Here is a 20309-nt window from a genome sequence, read left to right on the forward strand (position 1 = left end):
GTCGCGGGCCACCTCAGTACTTTTGATGGGACTGTGCTCCAGTGATATTTTTTGAGCCATCTGTCATTGTTCCCAAATGTGTTTTCCCCTTTCTCTCACCTTCCTGTTGATGCATTGGATTTGCCCTTCGGACCACGTCCCATTGTGTGAATTCTCAACAAATTGTAAATCACGTCAGGAAATAAATTGTGGTTGAGCCCCTGACTCCTTCTGAAGTCTGTTTAGTACCTTTAACTGCAGCAGTGTAGAATGTCACGTTACTTTCTAATTATTAGCACTCCGAATTACATGAAACAATTATTAGTACTCCTGAGGCGACAGATAGATCAGAATAATGACAACGGCCTTCTAACGGTATCTTTATTTAGACCTGGCAGCAAGTCATGTTGCAGCTTTCCCAATGTTGTAAGATGCCCTTTAGAGAGGGTCAGTGAAGGAATTTACCAACAGCACAGTGTTTAAAGACTAACGCACCAAGTTCAATTATTGCCTTCATGTGATCTTTCTCCTTCAACAGACATTTTGCAAACGCCATTGATAATTCAAGATAACATCGCTCCAGCGAATGCTGTTCATCTTAATTGTGTTGTGAAACATGGGGAAACAAATTCAATCTGGTGGATAAAAGACGGTAAACCACTTCAAAGTGATGCAACTTACGAAATGTCGTTTGACAACAGAACACTGGCTGTTAATGCTAGACTACTTAGGAACTGCGAGCTGTACACTTGCGTGATCAGAAACAAGGTCAGCCAGAACGAGAAGTCCCATTTGCTTGTTATCGACGGTACGTTTTATAATTGTCCTATTTAGTATTAATGTGTTACATGATGGGGATTTTAAGAGCTGTGCAGTGTCGCATTTTGGGATGGCCGGAAAGAGATTTTGTTCTAAGTGATGTTCTGATATTGCCACAGGGTTACATTCGTATTACAAGGCTTTAATGTTTGACTCAACATTACAGCCAGCAGACCTTAAACAAAGATCACAGTCGCCAGTATATAACAAGGGGTCTCTCCTGCAACCTTTGGGTCTTGCTATTACTCCAGTAGATATTGGTTGGTAAAGATGAACTCTGGATTAAGTGGGACGTGTGACCAGTGACACTTGTAAGATAATAATGATCTCTGAGTTCTTGGACAAGACACCAATAGGCAGCAGCCAGTATGTTTGAGCAATAGATCGAGATTTATTAAGCATACAGCGTAATATACTTAATATTAGGCGATAGTTTTAGCGAGTAGCTCACAGCCCTTGGTCCCTGGAACCTCTCGGACACAGATTATGTCGTCTTAAGTCTGTTCTTTTGTTCTCGCAGTAAGTCTGTGTAAAGTTCTTTGGGTATCGAGGTTTTAACCCTTTTCTTATCAAAAGTTGGTTTGGCCAGTGTCCCTATATGGTCTTTAACAAAATCACCTTTTTTAATTGGTTCTAATGGTCAAAATACCATTGTCACTCAGACTAAGGTAGCATCCCGCCTTTCCAGTACTTTTCCACCAACTTTGCCATGTTCAGTGTTATCTTGTTTATAGTTTTTCACCCCATTGGAATTTACTTTATCGCTTTCATTTCTAGTTTCCCTGGTACAAGGCCTTTATACCAAGGGCCCATATCAGCGCCGTTTCACTAGTCTCGAGGTATCCAAACTATCTCACTTTAATCGACCAGATAAATAACTTATCTCCATGATCTCTCTCATTTTATCTCCTTATACTAATTATTTTTAAAATATCGTTGCAATTAGTTTTGTTACGCGGATTCTAATTTCTACTTAGCATTATAATATGTTATTTAATGATTTAACCGTCACTCGTAGTCTGTGGTTGTTTCTTATCAAAACTGCTTTTGACTGCAGCTACACTGAACAATTCTTAGCTTTTTAGTTACCCAGGAGTAATTATGGGTAATATTATTTGGTCAATGGTTGCACTTGAAGTTATACATATATGATTCTCGTCCAGTAAATATCTTTAAATATCAGCCTTTCGTACACACTAAATCTGAGCAAATAACTAGTGCAAGACCAGTGTACTCTTTTTGAGCAACCCATAAACAGATATACTGTAAATAAACTTAAAACATTAAATGAAACTTACCAAATTAAATTAAAATTTGGTTGCTGGGGTTGATGAAGCACTCGAGTGTCCCCGGCACCCAGGGGTCTCGGAAGGCCTCGAGCACACCGGCGGACACCACGTGCTCCATCTCCAGGGCCACCCGGGCGTGACCATAGCCGTGGAAGAGAGGCAGGCAGTCGGGCCGAATGACCCCCTCGACCGCCCGCTGCCTGGACCAGTTGATGGCCACTTTGGCCAGGCCCAGGAATAGTCCTACGGAGGGGGGGGTACTCCGACTTGCCCGCTCCCCTCCGCACCGGGTGACCGAAGATCAGGAGCGTGGGACTGAAGTGCAGCCAAAAATCGAGGAGCAGTCCCTTCAAATAGAGGAAGAGGGGCTGTAACCTCTCACATTCGATATATACGTGGAACACGGACTCCACCAGGCCACAGAAAAGGCAGGTGGCCTGGGAGTCTGTGAACCGACTTAAAACTTTATGACACGGGACTGCTCCGTGCAACACCCTCCAGGCCAAGTCCACAATAGATAAAGGGAGGACTCACACATATGGAGCCCTCCATTGGGGACACCTGCCTCTTCCGGATGGCAGGATACAAGAACAGTATGATGTGAAACAAGCATACAGCCAGACTAAGAGACTGGACCCTTGTATACAGATCTCACACTGTGGAATATTTCCTTGTACACAGACCCACACACTGTGGAATATTCCCTTGTACACAGACCCACACACTGCGGAATATTCCCTTGTACACAGACCCACACACTGTGGAATATTGCCCTGTACACAGACCCACACACTGTGGAATATTCCCCTGTACACAGACCCACACACTGTGGAATATTCCCCTGTACACAGACCCACACACTGTGGAATATTCCCTTGTACACAGACCCACACACTGTGGAATATTCCCCTGTACACAGACCCACACACTGTGGAATATTCCCTTGTACACAGACCCACACACTGTGGAATATTCCCCTGTACACAGACCCACACACTGTGGAATATTCCCTTGTACACAGACCCACACACTGTGGAATATTCCCTTGTACACAGACCCACACACTGTGGAATATTCCCTTGTACACAGACCCACACACTGTGGAATATTGCCCTGTACACAGACCCACACACTGTGGAATATTCCCTTGTACACAGACCCACACACTGTGGAATATTCCCCTGTACACAGACCCACACACTGTGGAATATTCCCTTGTACACAGACCCACACACTGTGGAATATTCCCCTGTACACAGACCCACACACTGTGGAATATTCCCTTGTACACAGACCCACACACTGGAATATTCCCCTGTACACAGACCCACACACTGGAATATTCCCCTGTACACAGACCCACACACTGTGGAATATTCCTCTGTACACAGACCCACACACTGTGGAATATTCCCTTGTACACAGACCCACACACTGTGGAATATTCCCCTGTACACAGACCCACACACTGTGGAATATTCCCTTGTACACAGACCCACACACTGTGGAATATTCCCCTGTACACAGACCCACACACTGTGGAATATTCCCTTGTACACAGACCCACACACTGTGGAATATTCCCCTGTACACAGACCCACACACTGTGGAATATTCCCTTGTACACAGACCCACACACTGTGGAATATTCCCTTGTACACACACCCACACACTGTGGAATATTCCCCTGTACACAGACCCACACACTGTGGAATATTCCCTTGTACACAGACCCACACTGTGGAATATTCCCTTGTACACAGACCCACACACTGTGGAATATTCCCTTGTACACAGACCCACACACTGTGGAATATTCCCTTGTACACAGACCCACACACTGTGGAATATTCCCTTGTACACAGACCCACACACTGTGGAATATTCCCCTGTACACAGACCCACACACTGTGGAATATTCCTCGGTACACAGACCCACACACTGTGGAATATTCCCCTGTACACAGACCCACACACTGTGGAATATTCCCCTGTACACAGACCCACACACTGTGGAATATTCCCCTGTACACAGACCCACACACTGTGGAATACTCCCCTGTACACAGACCCACACACTGTGGAATATTCCCCTGTACACAGACCCACACACTGTGGAATATTCCCTTGTACACAGACCCACACTGTGGAATATTCCCTTGTACACAGACCCACACACTGTGGAATATTCCCTTGTACACAGACCCACACACTGTGGAATATTCCCTTGTACACAGACCCACACACTGTGGAATATTCCCCTGTACACAGACCCACCCACTGGAATATTCCCTTGTACACAGACCCACACATTGTGCAATATTCCCTTGTACACAGACCCACACACTGTGGAATAGTCCCTTGTACACTGACCCACACACTGTGGAATATTCCCTTGTACACAGACCCACCCACTGGAATATTCCCTTGTACACAGACCCACACACTGTGGAATATTCCCCTGTACACAGACCCACACACTGTGGAATACTCCCCTGTACACAGACCCACACACTGTGGAATATTCCCTTGTACACAGACCCACACACTGTGGAATATTCCCTTGTACACAGACCCACACACTGTGGAATATTCCCCTGTACACAGACCCACACACTGTGGAATATTCCCGTGTACACAGACCCACACACTGTGGAATATTCCCCTGTACAAAGACCCACACACTGTGGAATATTCCCCTGTACACAGACCCACACACTGTGGAATATTCCCGTGTACACAGACCCACACACTGGAATATTCCCTTGTACACAGACCCACCCACTGGAATATTCCCTTGTACACACACCCACACATTGTGCAATAGTCCCTTGTACACAGACCCACACACTGTGGAATATTCCCTTGTACACAGACCCACACACTGTGGAATATTCCCTTGTACACAGACCCACACTGTGGAATATTCCCTTGTACACAGACCCACACACTGTGGAATATTCCCTTGTACACAGACCCACACACTGTGGAATATTCCCTTGTACACAGACCCACACACTGTGGAATATTCCCCTGTACACAGACCCACCCACTGGAATATTCCCTTGTACACAGACCCACACATTGTGCAATATTCCCTTGTACACAGACCCACACACTGTGGAATATTCCCTTGTACACAGACCCACACACTGTGGAATATTCCCCTGTACACAGACCCACACACTGTGGAATATTCCCTTGTACACAGACCCACACACTGTGGAATATTCCCCTGTACACAGACCCACACACTGTGGAATATTCCCCTGTACACAGACCCACACACTGTGGAATATTCCCCTGTACACAGACCCACACACTGTGGAATATTCCCTTGTACACAGACCCACACACTGTGGAATATTCCTCTGTACACAGACCCACACACTGTGGAATATTCCCCTGTACACAGACCCACACACTGTGGAATATTCCCCTGTACACAGACCCACACACTGTGGAATATTCCCTTGTACACAGACCCACACACTGTGGAATACTCCCCTGTACACAGACCCACACACTGTGGAATATTCCCTTGTACACAGACCCACACATTGTGGAATATTCCCCTGTACACAGACCCACACACTGTGGAATATTCCCTTGTACACAGACCCACACACTGTGGAATATTCCCCTGTACACAGACCCACACACTGTGGAATATTCCCCTGTACACAGACCCACACACTGTGGAATATTCCCTTGTACACAGACCCACACACTGTGGAATATTCCCCTGTACACAGACCCACACACTGTGGAATATTCCCTTGTACACAGACCCACACACTGGAATATTCCCTTGTACACAGACCCACACACTGTGGAATATTCCCCTGTACACAGACCCACACACTGTGGAATATTCCCTTGTACACAGACCCACACACTGTGGAATATTCCCTTGTACACAGACCCACACACTGGAATATTCCCTTGTACACAGACCCACACACTGTGGAATAGTCCCTTGTACACAGACCCACACACTGTGGAATATTCCCTTGTACACACACCCACACATTGTGCAATAGTCCCTTGTACCCTGCAGCATAGGGTACTTAAGGAAGTGGCCCTCGAAATAGTGCATTGCTGGTCATCTTCCAAAATTCTATAGACTCTGGAACAGTTCCCGTGGATTGGAGGGTAGCTGATGTAACCCCACTATTTTAATAAGGTGGCATAGAGAAAATGGGAAATTATAGACCAGTAAGCCTGACATCGGAAGTTGGGAAAATGCTAGAGTCCATTATAAAATATGGAATAGCAGAGTACTCGGATAACAGTGACAGGATCGGACAAAGTCAACATGGATTTACAAAAGGTAAGTCATGCTTGACTAATCTACTGGAATTTTTTGAGTATCTAACTGGTAGAATAGATAAGGGAGAACCAGTGGATGTGATGTATTTGGACTTTCGGAAGGCTTTCGATAAGAGATTGGCGTGCAAAGTTAAAGCACATGGGATTCGGGTAAGGTACTGACTTGGATAGAGAAATGGTTGGCAGACAGGAACCAAAGAGTTAGTATAAACGGGTATTTTTCCAAGTGGGGTAGCGCAGAGATCGATGCTAGGACCCCAGCTATTCACAATATATATTCATGATCTAGACGTGGGAACTAGATGTAATATCTCCAAGTTTGCAGACGACACAAAGCTGGGTGGGCGTGTGTGCTGTGAGGAGGATGCAGAGAAACTCCAGTATGATTTGGGCAGTTTGGGTGATTGGGCAGATGCATGGCAGATGCAGTTTAATGTGGATGCATGCTAGGTTATCCACTTCGGTGGCAAAAACAGGAAGGCAGTTTATTATCTGAATGGCAATAGATTGGGAAAATGGGAAGTGCAACGAGACCTGGGTGTCCTTGTGCACCAGTCGCTGCAGGTGCAGTAGGCGGTTAAGAAGGCAAATGGTATGTTGGCATTCATAGCGAGAGGATTCGAGTACAGTAGCAAGGATGTCTTGCTGCAGTTGTACAGGGCCTTGGTGAGACCGCACCTTGAGTATTGTGTGTGGTTTTGGTCACCTTATCTGAGAAAGGATGTTCTTGCCATGGAGGGAGTGCAGCGAAGATTCACCAGACTGATACCTGGGATGGCAGGAATGACGTATGAGCAGAGATTGGGTCGATTGGGCTTATATTCGCTAGAGTTTAGAAGAATGAGAGGGGATCTCATTGAAACTTATAAAATTCTAACCGGACTAGACAGACTAGATGCAGGAAGGATGTTCCCGATGGCGGGGAGTCCAGAACCAGGGGTCACAGTCTAGGGATAAAGGGTAAGCCATTTAGGACAGAGATGAGGAATTTCTTCACCCAGAGAGTGGTGAACCTGTGGAATTCTCTACCACAGAAGGCAGTGGAGGCCAATTCATTAAATATATTCAAGAAGGAGTTGGATATATTTCTTAAGGCTAAAGGGATCAAGGGATATGGGGAGAAAGCAGGGACAGGGTACTGAATTTGGATGATCAGCCAGGATCTCATTGAATGGCGGAGCAGGCTCGAGGGGCCGAATGGCCGACTCCTGCTCCTATCTGTGTTTCCCCAGACCCACACCCTGGAATATTCCCTTGTATTCATGAACCTACACTGTAAATTAATTACCTCATTACAAATGTAATTAATTAAAACAAGGTCATATAGGGATGGCAGTGCGGTGGTGTGCTGCGACTGCAGCATGTGGGTGTTTGTGGAGAGCATTGTGATCCCGGACAACCAGGTTTTCGGTAAGTGCCTGCATCTTGAGGCACTTCAGCTGAGAGATTTTGTGCTAGAGTCTGAGGTGCCAACATTGTGGGGCATCTGGGATGGGGAGAGTTACCTGGACACTTTGATCCAGAAGGCAGTCACACCTCTTAGGTTAGGTCCCCCAACAGCCCCTCTCCTTCACCTGGCACCTTCCTGTGCAAGCGCAGGAGATGCAACACATCCCTTTTACCTCCTCCCCTCCCACTGTCCAGGGCCCCAAACACCCCTTCCAGGTGAAACAGCGATTTACTTGTACTTCTTGCAATTTAATATACTGTATTCGCTGCTCACGATGCGGTCTCCTCTACATTGGGGAGACCAAACGCAGATTGGGCGACCGCTTTGCGGAACACCTCCGTTCAGTCCGTAAGGGTGACCCCGAGCTTCTGGCCGCCTGTCATTTTAATTCACCGCTTCACTCCCACTCTGATCTCTCTGTCCTCGGCCTATTGCATTGTTCCAATGGATCTCAATGTAAGCTCGAGGAACAGCACCTCATCTTTCGATTGGGCACTTTGCAGCCTGCCGGACTCAACATTGAGTTCAACAATTTCACTTAATTATCGCTGCCCCCATGTTTCATGCAGTATGATTTTTGCCATTCCCATTTGCAACATTTTATCTTTCCTGCCTCTTACAAAAGTACAGGATGTTCTTTCTATTCCTCCCTCCCCTCCTAACCGCCCCCCCCCCCGCCCCCACTATCTCTGCACCTGTTTAATATCTGTTACATCTCCAACTTTTTCCAGTTCTGATGAAGGGTCCCAGACCTGAAACGTTAACTCTGTTTCTCTCTCCACAGATGTTGCCTGGGCCTGCTGAGTATTTCCAGTATTTTCTGTTGTTGTTTCAGATTTCCAGCATCCGCAGTATTTTGCAATTATCTTAGGTTAGGTAGTCGTCTTCTTAGGCAGTCCCTTGGAACCGAGGATGACTTGCTTCCACATTAAAAATGAGTCCTCAGGTGACTGATGTGTCCAATGCGAGACCTACAGTCTCTGTCACAGGTGGGGCAGACGGTGGTTGAAGGGGCGGGTGGGTGGGGTGCTCCTTGCGCTGCTTGCACTTGGCTTCCGCTTGCTCCCGGCGAAGAGACTCGAGGTGTTCGGCACCTACCCGGATGCTTCTCCTCCACTTTGTGTGGTCTTGGGCCAGGGATTCCCAGGTGTCAGTGGGGGATGTTGCACTTTTTCAAGGAGGCTTTGAGGGTGTCCTTGAAGCATTTCCTCTGCGCACCTGGGGCTCTCTTGCCATGTCGGAGCTCCAGGTAGAGCGCTTGTTTTGGCAGTCTCGTATCGGGCATGCGGGCGATGCTGGGGATGTTGGCCTGAGCAGGAACACTGATAATGGACAGCTTTAAGCTCCTCGGAGTCCACATCACGGAAGACCTCTGCTGGTCCCTCAACACCTCCTCTCTGGTGAAGAAGGCCCAGCAGCGCCTATATTTCCTAAGGAGGCTGAAGGGATGTAATCTGTCACCCCTGATCCTCTCTAACTTTTACCGCTGCACTATAGAGAGCATCCTGACAAACTGTATCACAGTATGGTATGGCAGCTGTAGCTACTATGACCGGAAAGCCCTGCAGCGGGTAGTCAAAACTGCCCAACGCATTACCGGCACCCGGCTACCGACCATAGAGCACATATACCAGAAACGCTGTCTACGGAGGTCACAGTCCATCATCAAAGACCCTACCCACCCCAGCCACAGTCTGTTCGCCCTCCTGCCATCTGGGAGATGCTACAGATGCATTCGTACCCGTACGACCAGATTTAGGAACAGCTTCTTTCCCAGGGCTGTCATCCTACTGAACTCCACAAATAAACTCTAAAGCCTGCACATCTGCCAATGCACTTTATTATGGTTATGTTTATGTTAATGTACTACAAGCCAAATGTATGTTGAATGTTTAAATGTCTTAATCTTAATGTACACTCTCGGGAGCCGCAAGCCTACATTTCGTTGTACTGCACTTGTGCACTAACAATGACAATAAAAGTTGATTTGATTCGATTGATTTTGATTGATTGATTTGATGTTGGTGCACCTATCCTGCCAATGGATTTGCAGGATCTTGCAAAGGCAGCGTTGGTGGCACCTCGCGGTGCTTTGAGGTGCCTGCTGTACATGGTCCATATCTCTGCGGCATACAGCAGGGCGGGTATCACTATTGCTCTGGTACAGGTCTGGTTAGTGGTCAGGGACAGGAGGGTGTGACTGCAACTCAGGCAGGTAAGGGGTCCACAGGTGCAGTGTTAGAGGAGCCTCAGCCTTTGCCCTTGTCCAACAGGTATGAGGTTCTTGCTGCTTGTGTGGATAAGGGAAAAGCCTGCAGGATGGATGAGCAAGCTGATCATCGTGCAGGAGGCCATTCAAGTTGGGGGAGTGAAAGGGAATGTAGTTGTGGTAGGGGACAGTGCAGTCAGGGGATTAGATACTGTTCTCTGCAGCCACGACCGAGAGTTCCGAAGGTTGTGTTGCCTGCCCGGTGCTGGGGTTAAAGACATCTCCTCATAGCTGGAGGAGAACTTGGAGTGGGAGGGGGAGGATCCAGTTGTCATGGTCTACATAGGAACCAACGACATAGGCAGAACTAGCAATGAGGTTCTGCTGAGGGAGTTTGAGGAGCTAGGATCCAAATTAAAAAGCAGAACCTCAAAGGTAATCTCCGGATTGTTACCTGAGCCATGTGGAAATTGGCAAAGGGACAAACAGATTCGTGGTTAAAATACGTGGCTCCAAGAGTGGTGTGGGTGGAAGGGGTTTCAGTTCATGGGGCTCTTGCACTGGTACTGGAGAAAGAGGGAGCTGTTCCATTGGGACGGGCTCCACTTAAACCGGGCTGGAACCAGTGTCCTGGTGAACTGAATAACTAGGGCAGTAGACAGGGCCTTGTACTAATGATGGGTGGGGTTGGAGGACTCGGGAAAGAGTAAATTTCAAAGCGGTGAGGGAAATGTCAAGGCTCTAGAGCAGAGTAGAGTTTGGGGTAAAAATAAACAATGGATCAGGGACAGAGAGAGTAACAAAGGTAATAGGGCATCAGTGACTACGGTGACATCAGGGAAAAATAGAAAAAAGTCAAAGCTAAATGCACTATATCTGAATGCACGAAGCATTCGCAACAAAATAGATGAATTATTAGTGCAGGTAGAAATGAGTAGGTTTGATCTAATAGCCATTATGGAGACGTGGTTGCAATGTGGCCAAGGTTGGGAACTAAATATTTGAGGATACTTAACTTTTAGAAGAGACAGGCAAAATGGAAAAGGAGGCGGGGTAGCCCTGATAATAAAGGATGGGATAAAGACAGTAGAGGAAAGGATCTTAGCTCTGAAAATCAAGAAGTAGAATCAGTTTGGTCTGCCCTATATGTAACTCCAGACCCTCAGTAATGTGGTTGACTCTTAACTGCCCTCCGAAATGGCCTAGCAAACCACTCGGATGTAACAAACCGCTACAAAAAACAATAAAAAGAATGAAACCAAACGGACCACCCGCCATCAACCTCAGCACCAGCTACAGACACGACAACGGCAAACCCAGCCCTGTCGACCCTGCAAAGTCCTCCGCACCAACATCTGGGGACTTGTGCCAAAATTCCTCCATCACCATCCCTGGGTACGTCCTGTCCCACAGACAGAACAGACCCACCAGGGGTGGTGGCACAGTGGTATACAGTCAGGAAGGAGTGGCCCTGGGAGTCCTCAACATTGACTCCGGACCCCATGAAGTCTCATGGCTTCAGGTCAAGCATGGGCAAGGAAAGCTCCTGTTGATTACCACCTACCGCCCTCCCTCAGCTGATGAATCAGTACTCCGCCATGTTGAACACCACTTGGAAGAAGCACTGAGAGTAGCAAGGGCACAGAATGTACTCTGAGGGGGGACTTCAATGTCCATCACCAAGAGTGGCTCGGTAGCACCACTGCTGACCGAGCTGGCCGAGTCCTGAAGGACACAGCTGCCAGTCTGGGCCTGCGACAGGTGGTGAGAGAACCAACACGAGGGAAAAACCTACTTGAACTCGTCCTCACCAATCTACCTGTCGCAGATACAACTGCCCATGACAGTATTGGTAGCAGTGACCACCGCACAGTCCTTGTGGAGACGAAGTCCCGTCTTCACACTGAGGACACCCTCCATCGTGTTGTGTTGCACTACCACCATGCTAAATGGGATAGATTCAGAACAGATCTAGCAGCTCAAAACTGGGCATCCATGAAGCGCTGTGGGCCATCAGCAGCAGCAGAATTGTATTACACCACAATCTGTAACCTCATGGCCCGGCATATCCCTCACTCTACCATTACCATCAAGCCAGGGGACCAACCCTGGTTCAGTAAGGAGTGTAGAAGAGGAGTACCTAAAAATGAGGAGCCAACCTGGGGAAGCTGCAACATAGGACTACATGCATGCTAAAAAGCAGAAGCAGCATGCTATAGACAGAGCTAAGTGATCCCACAATCAATGGATCAGATCAAAGCTATGCAGTCCTGCCACATCCAGTCGTGAATGGTGGTGGACCATTAAAGAACTAACGGGAGGAGGAGGCTCCATGATTATCCCCATCCTCAGTGATGGTGGAGCCCAGCACGTGAGTGCAAAAGACAAGGCTGAAGCATTTGCAACTATCTTCAGCCAGAAGTGCCGGGTGGATGATCCATATCGGCCTCCTCCTTTGGTCCCCACCATCACAGAAGCCAGTCTTCAGCCAATTCGATTCACTCCACGTGATATCAAGAAACGTCTGAGCGCACTGGATACAGCAAAGGCTGTGGGCCCCGACAACATCCCGGCTATCGTGCTGAAGACTCCTGCTCCAGAACTAGCCGCCTCTAGCCAAGCTGTTCAGGACAGCTACAACACTGGCATCTACCCGACTATGTGGAAAACTGCCCAGGTATGTTCTGTCCACAAAAAGCAGGACAAATACAATCCTACAATTACTGCCCCATCAGTCTACTCTCAATCATCAGTAAAGTGATTGAAGGTGTCATCGACAGTGCTATCAAGCAGCACTTACTCACCAATAACCTGCTCGCTGATGCCCCGTTTGGGTTCCGCCAAGACCACTCGGCTCCAGACCTCATTACAGCCTTGGTCCAAACATCGACAAAGGAGCTGAATTCCAGAGGTGAGGTGGGAGTGACTGCCCTTGACATCAAGACAGCATTTGACCGAGTGTGGCATCAAGGCGTCCTAGTAAAACTGAAGTCAATGGGAATCAGGGGGAATTCTCTCCACTGGCTGGAGTCATACCTAGCACAAAGGAAGATGGTTGTGGTGGTTGAAGGTCAATCACCACAGCCCCAGGACATCGCTGCAGGAGTTCCTCAGGGCAGTGTCCTAGGCCCAACCATCTTCAGCAGCTTCATCAATGACCTTCCCTCCAACATAAGGTCAGAAATGGGGATGTTCGCTGATGACTGCACAGTGTTCAGCACCATTCACAACTCCTCAGATAATGAAGCAGTCCATGCCTGCATGCAACAAGACCTGGATGACGTTGAGGCTTGGGCTGATAAGTGGCAGGTAACGTTCACGCCAGAGAAGTGCCAGGCAATGGCTATCTCCAACAAGCGAGAGTCTAACCACCACCCCTTGACATTCAATGGCATTACCATCGCCGAGTCCCCCACTATCAACATCCTGGGGGTCACCATTAACCAGAAACTTAACTGGACCAGCCACATAAATACTGTGGCAACAAGAGCAGGTCAGAGGCTAGGTATTCTGCGGCGAGTGTCTCACTTCCTGACTCCCCAAATCCTTTCCACCATCTACAAGGCACAAGTAAGGAGTGTGATGGAATACGCTCCACTTGAGTATTGGATGAGTGCAGCTCCAACAGCACTCAGGAAGCTCGACACCATCCAGGACAAAGCAGCCCGCTTGATTGGCATCCCATCTACCACCTTAAACATTCACTCCCTCCACCACCGGCGTACCGTGGCTGCAGTGTGGACCATCTACAAGATGCACTGCAGCAACTCGCCAAGGCTTCTTCAGCAGCACCTCCCAAACCCGCGACCTCCTCCACCTAGAAGGACAAGGGCAGCAGGCGCATGGGAACGCCACCGCCTCCCAAGTTCCCCTCCAAGTCACACACCATCCTGACTTAGAAGTATATCGCCGATCCTTCATCGTCACTGGGTCAAAATCCTGGAACTCCCTCCCTAACAGCACTGTGGGAGCACCTTCACCACACGGACTGCAGCGGTTCAAGAAGGCGGCTCACCACCACCTTCTCAAGGGCAACTAGGGATGGGCAATAAATGCTGGCCTTGCCAGAGATGCCCACATCCCATAAACGAATAAAAAACATACTGAGACTGGGCCCCAAGAGCCTGTGGGTGGTGCACAGTAGAGCCCAGTTAGGAGGGAAGATAAAAATAAGCAGAATCAGTGCACTGGTTCCCGTGGCTACTCATCGGTAGGAAATGGTCCATTTCCCTTGGAACCATAAGCCCACCAACAAACACCATCTCCTCAGGGCAGAAGGATATCTGTAAATATGGCTTTGCAAGCTCCAACCACATGCCAAGAACAAAATAACTAAATAAAGGGGCAAGGAAAAGATTCTAAACAGCAAAGTGGAATGAAGAAGCTCGGGTAGTGTCTGCTGGCTTGATGTTACATTGGGTTGTGACGTATCTTTCCGTGATTTGTGCTGTGATAGATTGATATCAGTTTCCTGTTTCAGGATTGCTGTTACTCCATCAGTTCTCGCTCGTGGCATCGGTCATTGCCCTGCTTAGCACGTCCACATCCTTTGCTGCAGCAGTTTTCATACTTTTTCGTGCCCTAGAGAGTTACAGAGGTAACCTGCACTTTCTGTGCATCCTATTATATCACACGCTTGTGCACTTAAAAATATTCTCAGACTTTAACTTATTGATATTCTGTGAAATTAATGTCCCTTCCATTTGTTTGTATTTCTAGTTCACAAGCAACATGTGCAGCTCACTGCTGTTTTTGTGTTCTCCCAAATGCTCTCCTTTATCTCGGTGTTGACAGCAGCCCTGTTCTGTATGCTTGATCCAGGTAAGTGTCCTGTTTTGTTTGTATTTAAATTCGTACTCCAGCCACATTTCTATACCGTTTGTCAGAAAGTCTGAAGGCAGGAAGAAACCATGGTCTCTCCAACCCACCTTCCCGCTGTCCCAGCAGTTGTGAAAGAACGCAATAGCTTGCATTTATATAGCGCCTTATGAGGTCCTCGGGACATCCCAAAGCACGTGGTGTAGTCTCTGTGGCTATTTAAGCAAACCACAGCAAACAGCAAATGTATGAATGACCAGGTCATCTGATTTGGTGATGTTGTTTGAGGGAAGAACATTGGCCCGGGCAATTATTTGCTCTTCACATAGTACCAACGGATCTTTTACATGATAGATGGAGTCTCACCTAAATGTTTTTCGTTGTCCTAGTTGAGGGATAAATGTTGGCCAGGAGAACTTCCCTGCTCTTCAGTTAGTGTCATTGGATCTTTTACGTCCATCAAAAGAGGCAGATGGGGCTTCAGTTTAACATCTCATTCAAAAGTCAATGCTTTATTCAGGGAGTGTCACACTGAAGTGTCACCCTAGGTTAGGTGCTCAAGTCCCAGAGTGGGGCTTGAGCCCACAAACCTCTGACTCTGAGATGAGTCGAGGCTTACAGTTAATCTTGAAGACCTTGGGCCCAGAAATTCGGGTCTCCACGGGTGAGTACGCACGGGGTACTCACGCGTAGGCCCAACGCAAGTGCCGGTTTCATGCATGCTCTGCGCATGCGCGGGTAACCGGAACTTCCGTTCCCTTAAAGGAAGGGGTTGACAGGTGGAACGCGTGCGCCGGAGAGGCAGCGTGTGCGCCTGGAACTTCCGTTTATTTTCCAGGTTTCTCCAGGAGTTACACATGTGAAAAGGCAGGCACAAGGCCTGCTTTTAACAAGGTAAGTGGTGAATTAATTAAAATTAAAACATTTTTTCCACAGGTTTATTATTTTTAAATACTTTAAAGAAAGGTAAGTTTATTTTTAACCCTGTTAGAAAATGTAATTAATTTTTTCAAAAATTTAAATTATTGTTTAAAATAGTTATTTTATGTAATTTATAGTTACTTTAAAAATTAAAAAAAAAAAAAAAAAAAATCATTTGAAGTTTTAGTGATGTTTTGGGGCTTATAGTATTTATAGTTTTGACAGCTCTTCCTGTCAATTTTATGAATGGGCATTCCCTGCTACCATTGGCTCTCCATGGCCCACGTGATCCCAGGGGATGCTTCAAACTAACTGCGCCCCTGGGATACGCAAGCAATCCCACGCGGGCCCACAGCTCAACAGCCGGCGCGCTAGGTAAGTGCAGGTCGGGGGCTTGCACCCGCGGGAAGCCCCCGACCCGAATTTCTGGGCCCAAGATTTCCTCTGACAAGTAGCCATTAATTTTCTGTTACACAATCTGCTTAATACTCTTCATTTCACACACTCTTTATTTTGTCCTGTTCTAGACTACCCCACAGCATACAGAGCTACCGAAGGTTTTGGATTTCTCTTGGTTTCAGCAATGATTGTTTATATTCTCTTCCTTTATCTGCATCCTGAAAATCAGCTCAAAAGATCATTTTTGATAAAGAAGCGTAAGTTTAAACAGTAATATTTTGTTTGTGATTATTTGTTCTGATATTCTCCCTCTCCCCAACTCATAAGTTATGCCTGAGTATCCTGGTCCTGAAAGTCCAGTGAGGAGGGCGGATCCAGCCAGAGACCAGAATTTGGGATGGGCCATGGATCCACCCCGGCTTACACGCCGATTAAATTTCCGGCTGAAGTAGAGAGCGGTTTGAGAAGTGCCCGTCCTCTAAAGTGTGCAGCCATGCAGATGGTGAATTTTGGACTGGATGATGGCTCCTGTCCTGGAGGCAGCCCCTGTAAAGAAAGTCTGTGTGGAACCCGTGGCTTTGTCAGGCACTGGGTAACAGGCAGGAATAGGTTCTTCAAGGGGAACTGTATTGATTTCTTTGTGGGTTCAATGACGAGACATTTATGAAAGAGAATGTCTTTTAATCTAAAGTCTGTTCAACTCTTTATACAGCATTTCAGGAGACATCATGCTAGTGATGCATCTAGAACGAAACTGAAACTAAACTGAACTGCCTTGCTTGTCTCGGTCACATGCCCTCTGCTGGTCAGGCACAAGCAATCAATACATGCAAACATGCTGTTAAGGCATCATAATCGAACAGGCAAATACCATCTCTATTTGCTGATATCATTACAGGAACCACAAACCTCCTGCTTTCATTTCTGTTTGCTTGGTGTTTTTGTAAAGTTTAATCAGGACAGCACTTCAGGTGCTTCAAGCTTTATTTTGGAGTGAAGAGTATTTCATCACACTCCTGATGAGCCGTGTACGTGGTGGACAAGCTTTGATGGGTCAAGAGGTGAGCCACGTGTCACAGATATGGCTGGTGCAGTTAAACTTCTGATCAGTGGTGAGCCTCAAGGACTTGAGGGTGGGGGGACTTGATGGCGGTGTGATTTTAGGTCAGGGACAGATGGCTGAGCTTTCTCTTGTTTGAGATGGTCATTGCCTGCCACTTGGAAGCCCAAAGCTGGATGTTATCCAGGTCTTTCTGCGTGCAGGCATGGCCTGCGTCATTATCGGAGGTATTGTGAATGGAGCTGCGTTCTGTGCAATCATCAGTGAACAGCCCCACTCCTCATCGTATGGTGGAGGTAAGGTCATTGATGAGGGAGTTGAAGATGGTTGGGTCGAGGACACCTCTCTGAGCTAGGGCTGTAATGTTTCACCGCTGACGACCACAATCATCTTCCTTGTGTCAGGTATGGTTACAGCCATTTGGAGGGTATGCCCTTTGACTCCAATTGACCTTGGTTTTAAGAGGGCTCCTTGGTGTTATACTTAGCTAAATGCTGCCTCAAAGGCAGCTACACTCCTACTTTGGCACTCAGCCGTTGCCTCCATGTCTGGATCAAAACTGTGACGGGCTCAAGTGATAAGTGGTTCAGGCAGAACCCAAACTGAGCATTGGTGAGCAGATTGTTGGTGAGCAAGTGTCACTTGATGGCACTACTGATGACTCATTCCATCACTTTACCAATGACTGGGAGGAGGAGGATCAGAGTGTAATTGGACGGGTAAGATTGATCCATTTATTTGCAGATACGATACGCCTGGTGAAGGACTGGAGTCGCATGTAACCCAGATAGAGGTGGCAGACTCCCTTCCCTGAAGGACATCAGTGAACCAGTTGGGTTTCCCACGACAATCCAGCACTCTTCATGGTTATTTTCCTGGTGCCAGCCCACTAGTTAACAGATGTATTGAGTTCAGTTTTACAACTTTCAGTGGTGGGATTTCCACTCATGACCTCTTGTTGCTCACCCAGTATTAAAAGCACCTCATAGTGCTGCTCTTGGTGAGTGTACTCCTCCTCTCAGGGCACTAATTGATAGGATGGACCTCCAATTTACTGCATCACCAGGTTTGGGTGCACAGCAGCCTGATCCACAGACCAACTCCCACTTGTGAAGGCAACTGAGTCCTATGAGTTCTCCTGTGCTGCTGCCATGAAGGAGAGCAGGCTCCATGGAGCACTCTCTTACTATCCCACTAAGTGGGGTCGAGACACTGGTGACCGCTGGTCTGTGGGAGAGCAGGCTCCATGGAGCACTCTCTTACTGTCCCACTAAGTGGGGTCAGGACACTGGTGACTGCTGGTCTGTGGGAGAGCAGGCTCCATGGAGCGCACTCTTACTATCCCACTGTAAGTGGGGTCGGGACACTGGTGACCTCTGGTCTGTGGGAGAGCAGGCTCCATGGAGCACTCTCTTACTATCCCACTGTAAGTGGGGTCGGGACACTGGTGACCGTTGGTCTGTGGGAGAGCAGGCTCCATGGATCACTCTCTTACTATCCCACTGTAAGTGGGGTCGGGACACTGGTGACGCTGGTCTGTGGGAGAGCAGGCTCCATGGAGCGCACTCTTACTATCCCACTGTAAGTGGGGTCGGGACACTGGTGACCTCTGGTCTGTGGGAGAGCAGGCTCCATGGAGCACTCTCTTACTATCCCACTGTAACTGGGGTCAGGACACTGGTGACCTCTGGTCTGTGGGAGAGCAGGCTCCATGGAGCGCACTCTTACTATCCCACTGTAAGTGGGGTCAGGACACTGGTGACCGCTGGTCTGTGGGAGAGCAGGCTCCATGGAGCGCACTCTTACTATCCCACTGTAAGTGGGGTCAGGACACTGGTGACTGCTGGTCTGTGGGAGAGCAGGCTCCATGGAGCACTCTTATTATCCCACTAAGTGGGGTCAGGACACTGGTGACCGCTGGTCTGTGGGAGAGCAGGCTCCATGGAGCGCACTCTTACTATCCCACTGTAAGTGGGGTCAGGACACTGGTGACTGCTGGTCTGTGGGAGAGCAGGCTCCATGGAGCACTCTTATTATCCCACTAAGTGGGGTCAGGACACTGGTGACCGCTGGTCTGTGGGAGAGCAGGCTCCATGGAGCACTCTTACTATCCCACTGTAAGTGGGGTCAGGACACTGGTGACCGCTGGTCTGTGGGAGAGCAGGCTCCATGGAGCGCACTCTTACTATCCCACTGTAAGTGGGGTCGGGACACTGGTGACCGCTGGTCTGTGGGAGAGCAGGCACCATGGAGCGCACTCTTACTATCCCACTGTAAGTGGGGTCGGGACACTGGTGACCGCTGGTCTGTGGGAGAGCAGGCTCCATGGAGCGCACTCTTACTATCCCACTGTAAGTGGGGTCAGGACACTGGTGACCGTTGGTCTGTGGGAGAGCAGACCTAATGGAATCAACTGAGAGCCCTGAAACCATGACGCACTGTCCCTAATATTCTCCAAGCCACTCAGAGTGCTGCTGTGGAGAAATTAGAATCCAGTAGTCATCAATCTTTCCTTTCAGTTTTCCCATGCCGCTGGGCCATGGATATATGTGTCCATGTTGGAGGCACTCGCTGCCCTGGAGGCCTCCCATTTACGGGAGTACGTTTGCACAGCCGTCCGTCACACACGATATGAGGGAGTACTCAAGAGCCTCCTGTGGGTGTTTGATGCTCCACTATTATCCTTCTCTTCATGGCAGGATCCTGAGATCATCGTCCATTCGCTCTAGAGCCAGGGGCTGACTTTTCCTGAGCCTCCCCCAGGGGAATGTCAGGCTCCTCTCCCACTGCCCCATCCTCTGAAAGAAAGGAAGAAAAACTTGCATTTATATCGCAACTTTCACAACCACCGGACGTCCCAAAGTGCTTTACAACCAATGAAGTACTTTTTGAAGTGTAGTTACTGTTGTAATGTAGGAAACACGGCAGCCAATTTGCGCACAGCAAGCTCCCACTAACAGCAATGTGATAATACTAGATAATCTGTTTTAGATGTTGATTGAGGGATAATTATTGGCCTGGACACCGGGGAGA

General features: G+C 48.1%; 1 protein-coding gene across 4 annotated transcripts in view; it reads left to right on the plus strand.

Annotated features, from left to right (window-relative positions):
• The first annotated feature begins 578 nt into the window (after nucleotides 1-578).
• The window catches only part of LOC147090035 (uncharacterized), a 37524-nt gene continuing 17793 nt past the window's right edge, over nucleotides 579-20309 (plus strand). For 3 of the 4 annotated variants that reach the window (XM_085977211.1, XM_085977210.1, XM_085977212.1), the window contains exons 1-4: nucleotides 579-787; nucleotides 14559-14675; nucleotides 14798-14899; nucleotides 16345-16473. In XM_085977211.1, coding sequence (XP_085833337.1) covers nucleotides 664-787; nucleotides 14559-14675; nucleotides 14798-14899; nucleotides 16345-16473 — 472 coding nt within the window. In that variant the 5' untranslated portion in view covers nucleotides 579-663. The remainder of the gene's footprint in view (nucleotides 788-14558; nucleotides 14676-14797; nucleotides 14900-16344; nucleotides 16474-20309) is intronic. The other variant, XM_085977213.1, reaches the window with a different exon arrangement.

Source organism: Somniosus microcephalus, unplaced genomic scaffold (assembly GCF_052327205.1).
Source record: "Somniosus microcephalus isolate GS21.2 unplaced genomic scaffold, FLI_Smic_1.0 unresolved_chr4, whole genome shotgun sequence".
In the NCBI taxonomy this organism is placed as follows: Eukaryota; Metazoa; Chordata; class Chondrichthyes; order Squaliformes; family Somniosidae; genus Somniosus; species Somniosus microcephalus.